At 47.3% G+C, this 11,478-nt stretch overlaps 7 protein-coding genes across 10 annotated transcripts in view; 4 read left to right on the top strand and 3 right to left on the bottom strand.

Annotated features, from left to right (window-relative positions):
• Positions 1-731: 731 nt before the first annotated feature.
• On the top strand, positions 732-2,930 carry LOC135349110 (AP-5 complex subunit mu-1-like; the record flags this gene model as incomplete). Its single annotated transcript, XM_064547595.1, is given in 7 exon segments — positions 732-869; positions 939-1,166; positions 1,733-1,830; positions 1,892-1,986; positions 2,069-2,181; positions 2,228-2,324; positions 2,747-2,930. Coding segments are annotated over 7 exon segments (855 nt in total), but the record flags the coding sequence as incomplete, so codon positions are not given.
• Positions 2,836-3,741, bottom strand: LOC135349117 (protein FAM133-like). 2 transcript variants are annotated; one of them, XM_064547603.1, is made up of 6 exons: positions 3,610-3,741; positions 3,439-3,546; positions 3,351-3,385; positions 3,197-3,253; positions 3,070-3,141; positions 2,836-2,987 (listed from the first exon to the last, which is right to left on the bottom strand). In XM_064547603.1, exons 1-6 carry the CDS (start codon positions 3,716-3,718, stop codon positions 2,934-2,936), a joined length of 435 nt encoding a protein of 144 aa, XP_064403673.1. In that variant the 5' UTR covers positions 3,719-3,741; the 3' UTR covers positions 2,836-2,933. The 2 variants fall into 2 exon arrangements, with proteins under 2 accessions (XP_064403673.1, XP_064403675.1); XM_064547605.1 differs by having other exon boundaries at positions 3,351-3,387; positions 3,444-3,546.
• A 47-nt stretch (positions 3,742-3,788) lies between these two features.
• On the top strand, positions 3,789-5,092 carry LOC135349112 (uncharacterized). Its single transcript, XM_064547598.1, has 6 exons — positions 3,789-3,962; positions 4,007-4,230; positions 4,384-4,589; positions 4,659-4,737; positions 4,784-4,852; positions 4,956-5,092. The coding sequence occupies exons 1-6, from the start codon at positions 3,790-3,792 to the stop codon at positions 4,997-4,999; spliced, it is 795 nt and encodes a 264-aa protein (XP_064403668.1). The 5' UTR covers position 3,789; the 3' UTR covers positions 5,000-5,092.
• Positions 4,997-6,141, bottom strand: LOC135349116 (uncharacterized). Its single transcript, XM_064547602.1, has 4 exons — positions 5,980-6,141; positions 5,782-5,926; positions 5,582-5,715; positions 4,997-5,220 (listed from the first exon to the last, which is right to left on the bottom strand). Exons 1-4 carry the CDS (start codon positions 6,092-6,094, stop codon positions 5,087-5,089), a joined length of 528 nt encoding a protein of 175 aa, XP_064403672.1. The 5' UTR covers positions 6,095-6,141; the 3' UTR covers positions 4,997-5,086.
• On the top strand, positions 6,122-7,907 carry LOC135349111 (peroxisomal biogenesis factor 3-like). The gene is made up of 11 exons (XM_064547597.1): positions 6,122-6,239; positions 6,299-6,383; positions 6,428-6,556; positions 6,647-6,690; positions 6,749-6,855; positions 6,906-6,969; positions 7,021-7,162; positions 7,223-7,280; positions 7,329-7,372; positions 7,467-7,562; positions 7,699-7,907. Exons 1-11 carry the CDS (start codon positions 6,179-6,181, stop codon positions 7,856-7,858), a joined length of 990 nt encoding a protein of 329 aa, XP_064403667.1. The 5' UTR covers positions 6,122-6,178; the 3' UTR covers positions 7,859-7,907.
• LOC135349108 (malignant fibrous histiocytoma-amplified sequence 1 homolog) lies at positions 7,807-11,216 on the bottom strand. Of its 3 annotated transcripts, XM_064547593.1 has the most exons (14): positions 10,980-11,216; positions 10,840-10,928; positions 10,754-10,786; positions 10,569-10,700; positions 10,461-10,515; positions 10,300-10,410; positions 10,182-10,251; positions 9,119-9,230; positions 9,013-9,067; positions 8,801-8,961; positions 8,632-8,753; positions 8,359-8,511; positions 7,978-8,143; positions 7,807-7,932 (listed from the first exon to the last, which is right to left on the bottom strand). In XM_064547593.1, exons 1-13 carry the CDS (start codon positions 11,133-11,135, stop codon positions 7,998-8,000), a joined length of 1,395 nt encoding a protein of 464 aa, XP_064403663.1. In that variant the 5' UTR covers positions 11,136-11,216; the 3' UTR covers positions 7,807-7,932; positions 7,978-7,997. The 3 variants fall into 3 exon arrangements, with proteins under 3 accessions (XP_064403663.1, XP_064403662.1, XP_064403664.1); XM_064547592.1 differs by having other exon boundaries at positions 7,807-8,143; XM_064547594.1 differs by lacking the exon at positions 7,978-8,143.
• A 22-nt stretch (positions 11,217-11,238) lies between these two features.
• Positions 11,239-11,478, top strand: part of LOC135349113 (countin-3-like) — a 1,332-nt gene continuing 1,092 nt past the window's right edge. The window contains exons 1-2 of the mRNA XM_064547599.1: positions 11,239-11,392; positions 11,445-11,478. The exon at positions 11,445-11,478 is cut by the window's right edge and continues 153 nt beyond it. Coding sequence (XP_064403669.1) covers positions 11,387-11,392; positions 11,445-11,478 — 40 coding nt within the window. The 5' untranslated portion in view covers positions 11,239-11,386. The remainder of the gene's footprint in view (positions 11,393-11,444) is intronic.

The following is an 11,478-nucleotide window of genomic DNA, read 5'->3' as shown; positions in this document are numbered from 1 at the left end:
GTGTGTGCGCGTGTTAGCTATGCATTGTCTAATGGCCCCTCTCTCCTAGAGTCCTGGTTGGAGTGTGTGCGCGTGTTAGCTATGCATTGTCTAATGGCCCCTCTCTCCTAGAGTCCTGGTTGGAGTGTGTGCGCGTGTTAGCTATGCATTGTCTAATGGCCCCTCTCTCCTAGAGTCCTGGTTGGAGTGTGTGTGCGTGTTAGCTATGCATTGTCTAATGGCCCCTCTCTCCTAGAGTCCTGGTTGGAGTGTGTGCGTGTGTTAGCTATGTATTGTCTAATGGCCCCTCTCTCCTAGAGTCCTGGTTGGAGTGTGGGTGCGTGTTAGCTATGCATTGTCTAATGGCCCCTCTCTCCTAGAGTCCTGGTTGGAGTGTGTGTGCGTGTTAGCTATGCATTGTCTAATGGCCCCTCTCTCCTAGAGTCCTGGTTGGAGTGTGTGTGCGTGTTAGCTATGCATTGTCTAATGGCCCCTCTCTCCTAGAGTCCTGGTTGGAGTGTGTGTGTGTGTTAGCTATGCATTGTCTAATGGCCCCTCTCTCCTAGAGTCCTGGTTAGAGTGTGTGTGCGTGTTAGCTATGCATTGTCTAATGGCCCCTCTCTCCTAGAGTCCTGGTTGGAGTGTGTGCGCGTGTTAGCTATGCATTGTCTAATGGCCCCTCTCTCCTAGAGCCCTGGTTGGAGTGTGTGCGTGTGTTAGCTATGCATTGTCTAATGGCCCCTCTCTCCTAGAGCCCTGGTTGGAGTGTGGGTGTGTATCGAGGTCCGCCTAAAGTAACGCTGTGTATAAGAGAGGAGATAAGATCTGTACAATATGACAAGACTAGTATTGCAGACACTTGGGACCTCTCTGGAACACTAATATCCAAGGTGGCATACACTCGTAGCTGTGTGTGAGCCCACCCACTCATAGCTGTGTGTGTGTGTGTGTGTGTGTAGGTTGAAGTGGAGGGCTCTCCTGATATACAAGTCACTCTCAGCACACCTCACGAGTGGGCGGGGCTTGAGGACATTGTATACCATCCCATAGTACATGCTGATGATGCACATCACCGTGGTAACCAATGGAAGGTCCGTTACTCAGCTCCTCTGGAGAGCACATCACTACTCCACTACAGTGTGACTGCATTGCCATGTCTACCCATACGAGGATTCTATCAGATGAAGGTAGTGTGTGTGTGTGTGTGTGTGTGTGTGTGTGTGTGTGTGTGTGTGTGTGTGTGTGTGTGTGTGTGTGTGTGTGTGTGTGTGTGTGTGTGTGTGTGTGTGTGAGTGTGTGTGTGTGTGTGTGTGTGTGTGTGTGTGTGTGTGTGTGTGTGTGTGTGTGTGTGTGTGTGTGTGCAGGGTGATAGCTACACTGTGTGTGTGTGTGTGCAGGGTGATAGCTACACTGTGTGTGTGTGTGTGTGTGCAGGGTGATAGCTACACTGTGTGTGTGTGTGTGTGTGTGTGTGTGTGTGTGTGTGTGTGTGCAGGGTGATAGCTACACTGTGTGTGTGTGTGTGCAGGGTGATAGCTACACTGTGTGTGTGTGTGTGCAGGGTGATAGCTACACTGTGTGTGTGTGTGTGCAGGGTGATAGCTACACTGTGTGTGTGTGTGTGTGTGTGTGTGTGTGTGTGTGTGTGTGTGTGTGTGTGTGTGTGTGTGTGTGTGCAGGGTGATAGCTACACTGTGTGTGTGTGTGTGTGTGTGTGGGGTGATAGCTACACTGTGTGTGTGTGTGTGTGCAGGGTGATAGCTCAGTGCGACTACTGGTACAACTCAAGCTCAATGAAGGTGTTAAAAACTACTTTGAGTTTTGTGAGGTCCACATTCCGTTCTTCAACAGGTGAGCTGCTTATTCCTGAGTTACCATGATTATGTGTGTGTGTGTGTGTGCGCACGTATAGAGGTGTTATTGAGAGACTGGATTCTATTGTGCCCTCCAATCTGGCAGCATCATTAGCTCTGAGCAAGGACAACAAGAGCATCGTCTGGGCCATTGGTAAACCACCACCCCCCCCACTCTCCTAGTCCCCTCCCCACACTCTCCTAACAACTGTGTGTGTGTGTGTGTGTGTGTGTAGGTCAGAGATTTCCTGTGCGTGGACTGGAGCTCTCACTGCAAGCCACTGTACACTTTAAGGAAGGTCCTGAAGAGAATAAACCATTCTTTGTGGGCTCCAACTCATACATAGAGGTACGTATGACAATGTGGCAGCTATGTGTATGTGTGTGTGTGTCAGGTATTCTTCAAGATGCCAGAGTTCACTCTGAGTGGAGCCACTGTGGACAGCAAATCAGTCACTCTGTTTCCCAGCAGCAAACCTAAAGTCGTCATCAGTAAGCACACGCATTGCCCCTCCCCCTCACACACACACGCACACACCATTCCCCCCCTCACACACACACGCCACACCATTGCCCCCCCTCACACACACACGCACACACCATTGCCTCCCCCCTCACACACACATCATTTCCCCCCTCACACACACACGCAAACACCATTGCCCCCCCCCTCACACACACACCATTGCCCCCCCTCACACACACATCATTGCCCCCCCTCACACACACACGCACACACCATTGCCTCCCCCCTCACACACACATCATTTCCCCCCTCACACACACACGCAAACACCATTGCCCCTCCCCTCACACACACACCATTGCCCCCCCTCACACACACACGCACACACCATTGCCCCCCTCACACACACACGCACACACCATTGCCCCCCCTCACACACATGCACCAGGTCGTGAACTTTACACATCATCTTATAGAGTATGGAACTCTCATGGCGATGTACTGGCTACCTACCCACAATACAGAACTCAGTGACTATTCGATTAGTGTTGTAGTTTTATTCGTGTGAACAATATTGAACATTACAACAAAAATTATGTTTGCAGAATAATAAATCAACAACAGTAATTAAATTGTCAGTTTGTAGAAGCATTCAGAAACTCCAGTAGTTGCTTGCGATTCTTTTCCCGCTATATATATAGGTGGAGGATATGAACATAATTATCACTATAAAATGAATATGCTGTATAATCATCATTATAAGTGACTCACTTCTTTGTCTCTGGAGGATTTCTTGACCTTCATTTTAATGACCTTCCCAGACACTGCACTGCGACGCTTGTCCTGTACACATAAATTATAAAATTATTAATATGAGCATGTGTATTGACAGGCTTACCTTGGAGAGTTGAACAGGGCTCTTGTCTTTACTGATTCTACGTTTCTTTGTCTTGCTCTATAGATACCTCATGGCCGTGTGTGGTGTGTGGTGTGTGCCCCTCAAAGGGCCAGATACTGTAAACACAGAGTCTATACACGTCTCATTACCTCACCTTCTTACGCTTGTGGCGATGGCGATGATCGTCCTCTGTACAACCAATCAATAACAGTTTACATAGTAACAGATTATATAGTGACCACCTGAGCTGCTGCTGCTGCTGCTGCTGCTGCTGCTTGAGGACGAGGACGAGGACGAGGACGATGATGATGATGAGGAATAACGAGATCTCTTCACAGGAGATCTCCCTCCTACACACACACACACAAATACAAAGGGCAAGATCCATCATGCCTACCACTGTACTAACATACTCTCATGGTGTTTTAAAGGCTTTCTCTTGTCCCTAGTTTTCTCCTTGAATCCCTCAGAGCGCTCTTTGGAAGGAGCATCGCGGCCGCTTCTCTCCACAGGCGCTGACATAGTGAGATTTGGTATAGGGCATTCGACAGATTATTTTGTTCAACTCTGCTGTGAGGATCTTTACCGTACTAATGGCCATGAAGGAAGACAGTGGTGATGGTTGGTCCGCTTTCTCTGCTCCTACTCATAGCGAATGGACGCGCTTCACTGGCGCTACACAGCGATCACTTCTGGAGACATGCTTCTCACTAGTGCAGCCTTCCCCTCCTCCCTCAGAGGAAAGCTGCATGTGTGTGGACCCAAAGTAAGTGTATACATGCACTCACAGCTTGTTACACATGTCCTCAGGTCCTGGTCTGTGTTGGTAGGCTCTGCCCTACATCCCGCACTACCTCTGTTAACCTCTCATGGTCCCATTGATGAACGTCGTCCACCACTGGACCTTCCCTCGGACTGCGAGGGATTTGACTGGTCATCCGAGTCCCGCTGCCAGATACTACCCACCCTCTTCAAACCTGCTAAACCAGAGAGTCCAGTTGACATATCCTTCGATCATTACAGAGCTGCACTAGGTCAGAACTATGTTATCTATTGTCAATTTACAATTAATTTTGCAGACCACCCCCGTACAATGTACACACTTTAATATAATGGTGCTATTATTGTTGTTTCGGGGGATGCCTTAATTACTGTACTCTTCTTACCCCCCGCGTGTGTGTGTGCAGGTTTGTCTAGTCTGGATGTGGAGGAACTGCGCACCATGACAGAGGAGATGAGAGCAAAATTCACACGACTGTCTAGAACTCTAGTAGAGGGTTTGGAAGAACGAGATTGTTGGGCTGGAGAACTAGACGTCAAGAATCGATTTGTGGGAGCTCTGCTTCGAGTACAGTCTCTACGAGTAAAGAAGGCTGTCAAAGATGAGGGAAAGGTGAATTCATTCTTCTTCCACACTGTTCCCCACTATTCTGAGTATAAATGTTACTGATTGTATGTACAGTATCTGCACTCAGTGCTCCCCTACCATTGCCCTGAGGGACTGCTCTGGTCTAACCAGCTCCTCACAACACTAACAGCCAGTGAGGCCCATACTATATACTGTACACGTGTTAGTAATTATTATAGTACTCGATGCTATTGTTGAAGACAGTCCTAAAGTTCCAAGTCTTGCCTCTGACTACATACAGGAACACAGTAAGGCAATTAACACTCTATCCTGCATGTCACCCAGCACCTCTCTCCTGCATGTCACCACCTCCTCTGATCATGTCACCACCTCCTTTGATCTCTCCTGCAGTCCTCAAGACACCAAACAAAGATTGGACTAACCACAAACACTGATAATAGTTCTACACTTTTTATCTTTAATAATTTATCTGTGCAGATTATATTTATTGCAATTCTAAGAACATGAAAGATTGTCAATGTTCAAAACGCCATGTTCTTTGGTTTGTGGCAGAGGTCCCACCAAAGAGGCTTGAGTAGCACGACTCCGGCCAGTACCACTCCCACACACAGGCACACCCACGAGGCAATAGGTACATCACTCGAAACCACACCTCCTGCAGAACAATGAACAATCAAATCATTGATCTCAACACATCATTAGACAGGGCTGCAAATGTATCCTTTAAAAAGTGAAATGTACAATCCTACGGCAATCAAAACAGGCCAATTTCTATATGCAATCATTGATCATCTTGTGGATCTACCAAAGAACTGCATAATTATGACCATCCTAGTTCAAGTTGTGATGGGCACTCAAGTTTTCCTACAAACAGTTAAAACACAAAGGCTATAATTATAGCCCGTGCTTGTCTTCAAAAATGGAGCACATCACTGATCAACTCCTCCACATCATAAGGGCATTGGTCACAGCTAACTCCAGTATAGTGTAGTGCTGGGGTTATAGTGCTAGTGTACCTGTGGCCACTTGTTGAAGAGTGTATCCAGACAATAATAGAGCCAGCCTAGTGTCCTCTCTCATTAGGATATTGCCTAGCAACTCGGATGGTATGTAATTTCCTTCTCTTATTAGGGACAGGTTAACTGCAGAGCTGTGTGTGCATGTGTGTGTGTGTGCATGTGTGTGTGCGTGTGTGTGTGTGTGCTACTATACTCACCAGGGCAATCCACTACAGACACTTTGAGAGGTAGTCTCCTCCCAACAATAAGAGGTATTAGTGGCTTCATGGTAGCAAGTCAGAGAAGCCACATGTTGGAAGAACTCTGTGTCAGCTTCAGGTATCACCTCTACTCTCACATCATCTGTACATGACATGTAACATGGTTAGTCACACAGCATAAGGGTTGACACTCACAGATGGTGTTGTAGGTAGAGTTGCCTGTACAGACGGTGTGGGTCCTGGTGAAACAATCACTAGAGCCTCTGCTACAGCTACAGCTCAGACACAGCACTAGCAGCAAACATAACATCTTCTCCTTGGTTGCTAAAGGGGGCGGGGCTGGATAAAGGGGGCGGAGGTAGCCAAGTCAGCAGAAGCTAGCTAGAAAGCTAAGATGGTGGAGCTCCTTCGAAGGCACAAGAATAAGTTGTTGTTGACGGCGCTAGCTGCCACAGGTACCACTTGTCATATATAGCACTTGTATTAAACCCAGTGTGTGTGTGTCTGTGCTTAGGCTTGTATGGGGCTGGACGATATGTACTGAGGATACTTGAAGAGCGGCGTTCATTCGAGGCACTACCTAGTCTACACAGTTCAAGGTAATTGGACATTGAGTGTTGTTATTATTGACTGTTTGTGTCAGATTGTTAGAGCATTGTCGGAGCAATCATGCCACGACTGTGAGTGCGGTGTTGAGTGTGGCACCGAGACTAGCAGACACTCTCTCCCTACAACTCAACACAGACGCAATCACACAACAGCTCAAGACTAAGTGAGTGAGCGGGTGTGTGTGTGTGTGTGTGTGTGTGTGTGTGTGTGTGTGTGTGTGTGTGTGTGTGTGTGATGTGTGTCCACTATTTAGACCCTCCAACAAGGTGGCACTGTGGGACGACCTCAAGAGCTTGAGTGAGTTACAATGCTTAGCATTTATAAAGCATTCTTACCCCTCTCCTCATGATGACAGGTTTTGCACGTCTTGTGGCAAGTGTGTACAGCAGTACATTATTGGCTTCCTTTATGAGTGTGCAACTGAGTATACTAGGAGGCTGCATGTTTCAAGACCTGCACAAGGTACACCCACTCACTTGTGTGTAACCCAACCATTCAATATCATTATACAGAGCACTGTAACTGAAGATGCTCACAAGTCCTACCTAGCCATGGTGGAACACCTCCTCAGTGAAGGTAGGCCTTTAAACTGTGTGTGTGTGTGTGTGTGTTTTATGTGGTGTGTAGGTGTTGTGGGTTTGTGTGAGGCTGTGTGCAGAGCTGCTGATACAGTATTGGCCCCCTATTCTCTCAAGGAAGGTGTCACATGTCAGGGCTTGGAGCAACTATTGAGAGATGTGCAACACTCAACTGCATCACTGGGAGGAAGGTATGTATCATAGTGTGTGTGTGTGGTGTGTCCACCATCTCTGACACTGTGCCTGTGTAGGTCTAGGAGGTGTTTCCTGATCCAGTTTGCTTTGCCTCAAGAGAGTCTTGTCACTAAGGTAAGCAGCTCTCTAGCTAATACATTGTATATATATCACCCTCTACAGACTAATCCTGACTTGAGTGCTGCCATGAGAGATGTATTAGAAAGGTAAGCCCCACCTCCCCACACACACATACCACACTCCACCCACACACACATACCACACTCCACCCACACACACACACCTTCCCTGATATAACAGCCAGGCTTTCTCAGAAGTGTTGGAGACATGCTTGGAGGTGGCCTTCACTACACTAACAGGAGCACTCACTCAGAGCTACCATTCTGCCTCTCAAAGGTATTATTACAGTTTAAGACCAGCATACAGACTATAGTATACCAAGTGAAGACTATTGTGGTCCCACTGTGTACAGTAGTTTAGGATTAATTTCCAGTGAGAGGTGAAATCATTTATATTGTGTATCATCTTGCAGCTTGACTGTGTTACCGTTGGCCCGACTGATCCCCATGGTAACAGACCACACCCACATTGTGTTTGGTGGCGAGGCTTCTGGTGTCATGCAGTCAGTACTAGAAGAACAGAAATTGTTGACATTTTCACAAAACATTTACGAGTCATTTTCTCAGAAATAGTAATAATAATAATTTTGTGTACAAAAATTGAATGTGATTGTTTCATGGATTGAGAGTTGCATGGGAGGTCATATCTGCAGAGGTTAAAATAATTATTATTGCCTGTTTAAACCACTTACCACTGCTAGCTGCTGAGTGGCTAGTGGGAGCTGCACACACAACAGTAGGTATACATGAGAGGCAGTCTATAGAACACTCCGACTGTTTTATACAGTATTAGTGTATTGTGATGGTCAAATGTTGGGAGCTCACAGGATGAGCAAGGCACTGGTGCACACAGTGTATCTGTAGGGGGGACACATGCATTTTTTTTTTTTGAAAGCTTAGAGAGCCCTTTCAGAAGATGTTTTAGAATCAAATACTTTTTCGGCCTGTTAATGGGAATGGTCGCATATATACCATCTGAATGGGCTCTTTCTAAACTTTCAGAATTTGGACCAATATAAAATTACAGAGCCCCTCTAGTACTTGGGGACCCAGCATTAAACAGAGCGTCTCACTGTACAGATGCTGAGGTAGTGTCCCTTGCTCTAGGAATGGCCCCCACTGTACAGCAGCTCTCAGACACAACTCCAACAATGGAGGAACACAGCAAACTATCTTCTTGGAGAAAGTGGTTGCCTCAGATTCAGAGTATAGACTGTTGTTCTGAGCTGTAAGTGGCATACATATTAAATACACAGTATAGCTACTGCACAAAGTGGGAGTGGTGTGGGAGTGGGTGATGTGGTGTGGTGTGGGGGGTGTGGGGGGTGTGGAGTGGGTGGGGGTACCTGTAAACGTGTAGAGGTTCAGTCTTTCCACAGAAGAAGGAAAATATTTGATAGAGTTGTTTCTGAGATGCAGTTCTTTGAGTGCTTGCAAGTGTCCCAGATTGTGTGGTAGGGAAGTCAGTCTGCAGTGGCTGATACACACTATATACTAATACAGGTCATGTGTTACTTGTTTCCTGAGAGCCACAATCGAACCAAACGCTTGCAGTTAGTCAGTGACTCAGGAATACTAACCAGACAACAATCAGACAAATCTAACTCCTCCAAACGACACAGACGTCCAAACTGGGTCGGTAGTGAGGTCAATAGGTTCTCTCCAGCATACAGCATCTACACAGTGTGTGGGCGTGTTGTGTGTGTGGGTGTGTGTGCATGACGTACCTTGAGGCTTGAGAGGTGGGGCAGTGAGTGTGGGAGGTGTGATAGTTGGTTGCCACTGGAGGGGAGGATAGTACGCACACATGCACAGTGTTGTACAGTGACTCACTGCACACAGAGCTCCTCTAGTGATATGAGGCTCCCTATCTCACGAGGTAAGGCTTTCAGACAATTGTTGGTTAAGTTCAGAGTGAGCAATGCACGCAATCCTCCCACACCATCTAGAGGGGATACATGCACACAGAGGGGATATAGGCACTATAGGCACACAGAGGGGATAGAGGCACTATAGGCACACAGAGGGGATATAGGCACTATAGGCACACAGAGGGGATAGAGGTACTATAGGCACACAGAGGGGATATAGGCACACAGAGGGGATAGAGGCACACAGAGGGGATATAGGCACACAGAGGGGATATAGGCACTATAGGCACACAGAGGGGATAGAGGCACTATAGGCACACAGAGGGGATATAGGCACACAGAGGGGATAGAGGCACACAGAGGGGATATAGGCACTATAGGCACACAGAGGGGATATAGGCACTATATAGGCACACAGAGGGGATAGAGGCACACAGAGGGGATATAGGCACTATAGGCACACAGAGGGGATATAGGCACTATATAGGCACACAGAGGGGATATGGGCACAGAGGGGATATAAGCACACAGAGAGGATATAGGCACACAGTGGGGATAGAGGCACACAGAGGGGATAGAGGCACACAGAGGGGATATAGGCACACAGAGGGGATATAGGCACAGAGGGGATAGAGGCACACAGAAAGGATATAGGCACACAGTGGGGATAGAGGCACACAGAGGGGATATAGGCACAGAGGGGATAGAGGCACACAGAGGGGATATAGGCACACAGAGGGGATAGAGGCACAAAGAGGGGATATAGGCACACAGAGGGGATAGAGGCACTATAGGCACACAGAGGGGATAGAGGCACTATAGGCACACAGAGGGGATATAGGCACTATATAGGAAAAACAGAGGGGGAGATATAGGCACTATGTACAAGGGAGTCTGGGGACAGGAAAAATAAAAATAAGGGCAAATAGCCAGCTATTTTTCTACATGTAGCCTTTTGGCAACTATTTTGACAAGGCATCACTTTAATTGTAGCTCAGAGAGATACATCCCACCTAGTGTCTTACCTGGTAAGCGGGTGAGTAGATTATTCTTAACATCCAGCTCCACCAAACGCGTGCAGAGACACAAACTCTCCTGTGAGCTATAATAGCACATACTGCTGTACTGTACAACTGTACTCACTGGGAGGAGGGAGAGACGGTTATACTGTAGGAACAGCTCTTCTAGACCAGAGAGGCGGCCCAGGTCATGTGGCAAGTGCTCCAGGCGATTGTTGGACAGATTGAGAGAGATCTGAGGTCACTGGTGAAGGAGGTATAATGGTTTGTTATGATCTAGCCTACCAGTTGAGGACCAATGGAGGGGACTTGAGGTGGACAGAGCTTAAGGTGAGCATAGCTAGAGAGTCAGTGGCCTGGTTAGTCATGCAGTCAGACTGCACACACATGCACCTGATATCAAAGTGGGAGTAGGTGAGGGAGTAGGCAGTAGTGGCAGCCTGAGAACAAGTGTTGTAGCCAGTGCAGTGAACCCTGCAGATGCTATTATCCTCAGCTCTACAGCAAGTGGCACAGCAGTTGTATCTGTGTGAGGTGGGGAGAGAGTTGTGGGGACAGTATTCTGTCCACTGACTTACCTGCAATTCTTCTTGGCATTCACCTCTCTACATCTGCATCAACAATATCCACAGACACTGGCTATTATTTAACACATTTTATATACCGCTTGCACGGAGTGTGTAGTCCAGTGGATACGACATGTCTCACTGTCTCCTGAGGCTGAGGTCGTGGTGTGCACACAACCCCACTAGCCTGCAACAATACACTGACACAGATATACAGACATACATATACACCCCTCACATTTCTGCTTTTCAGTTTTTGTTTCCTCCTAGACCTAGTGTTGAGTTGTTTGTAGCTCCTCTGTGTTAATATTGGTGATAGAAAGAGAGCTGTGAGGAGGCTCACTAGTCCAACCAGACCAGCCACACATATCAAGAGCACGCCATCACCATCCATCCATCCACTACTATAGCATACATGTCAAGTCACTGGCAGCTATTGCATGCATGCTATAGCGCTAGCTAGCTACGCCCACTTTCTATGAGGTAACCTTTGACCCTTTGTCATGTGAGGAAACCCCATGACTGCTACTGTGCGCATGCGCATAATTGTCCTCATCTTTGCTATAATTATATGACCTTTTGTTTGCAGTAAAGACAATTCGCCTCCTCTTTTAATTTTATAGACACCCGGACCGACTCTGCACCATGAAGGTTGGTGGCAGCTCCCTGCTGCTAATGCTATTACCTCTTCTCTATTCTGTAGATTGCTGTGATACTTGCGTTCCTAGTTGTGGGAC

This window comes from Halichondria panicea, chromosome 15 (genome assembly GCF_963675165.1).
Source record: "Halichondria panicea chromosome 15, odHalPani1.1, whole genome shotgun sequence".
In the NCBI taxonomy this organism is placed as follows: Eukaryota; Metazoa; Porifera; class Demospongiae; order Suberitida; family Halichondriidae; genus Halichondria; species Halichondria panicea.
This window is presented reverse-complemented; position numbering and strand designations above follow the sequence as displayed.

Excerpts from the sequence above, each read along its gene's own strand:
- LOC135349117 (XM_064547603.1), bottom strand. The coding sequence starts at position 3,718 with ATGTCAGCGCCTGTGGAGAGAAGCGGCCGCGATGCTCCTTCCAAAGAG. Across the intron at positions 3,547-3,609 it reads GCCTTTAAAACACCATGAGA|GAGGGAGATCTCCTGTGAAG; the intron begins GTATGTTAGTAC and ends GTGTGTGTGTAG. Across the intron at positions 3,142-3,196 it reads GCCCTGTTCAACTCTCCAAG|GACAAGCGTCGCAGTGCAGT; the intron begins GTAAGCCTGTCA and ends TTATGTGTACAG.
- LOC135349116 (XM_064547602.1), bottom strand. The coding sequence starts at position 6,094 with ATGTTATGTTTGCTGCTAGTGCTGTGTCTGAGCTGTAGCTGTAGCAGA. Across the intron at positions 5,716-5,781 it reads GTCTGTAGTGGATTGCCCTG|CTCTGCAGTTAACCTGTCCC; the intron begins GTGAGTATAGTA and ends ATGCACACACAG. Across the intron at positions 5,221-5,581 it reads TCTTCAACAAGTGGCCACAG|GAGGTGTGGTTTCGAGTGAT; the intron begins GTACACTAGCAC and ends ATTGTTCTGCAG.
- LOC135349108 (XM_064547592.1), bottom strand. The coding sequence starts at position 11,135 with ATGGATGGTGATGGCGTGCTCTTGATATGTGTGGCTGGTCTGGTTGGA. Across the intron at positions 9,068-9,118 it reads CTAGAGGAGCTCTGTGTGCA|TGGCAACCAACTATCACACC; the intron begins GTGAGTCACTGT and ends CCTCCCCTCCAG. Across the intron at positions 8,512-8,631 it reads GAACCTCTACACGTTTACAG|CTCAGAACAACAGTCTATAC; the intron begins GTACCCCCACCC and ends TGCCACTTACAG.
- LOC135349112 (XM_064547598.1), top strand. The coding sequence starts at position 3,790 with ATGGCCATGAAGGAAGACAGTGGTGATGGTTGGTCCGCTTTCTCTGCT. Across the intron at positions 4,231-4,383 it reads TCATTACAGAGCTGCACTAG|GTTTGTCTAGTCTGGATGTG; the intron begins GTCAGAACTATG and ends GTGTGTGTGCAG. Across the intron at positions 4,590-4,658 it reads CTGTCAAAGATGAGGGAAAG|TATCTGCACTCAGTGCTCCC; the intron begins GTGAATTCATTC and ends TTGTATGTACAG.
- LOC135349111 (XM_064547597.1), top strand. The coding sequence starts at position 6,179 with ATGGTGGAGCTCCTTCGAAGGCACAAGAATAAGTTGTTGTTGACGGCG. Across the intron at positions 6,384-6,427 it reads CCTAGTCTACACAGTTCAAG|ATTGTTAGAGCATTGTCGGA; the intron begins GTAATTGGACAT and ends TGTTTGTGTCAG. Across the intron at positions 7,563-7,698 it reads TACCATTCTGCCTCTCAAAG|CTTGACTGTGTTACCGTTGG; the intron begins GTATTATTACAG and ends ATCATCTTGCAG.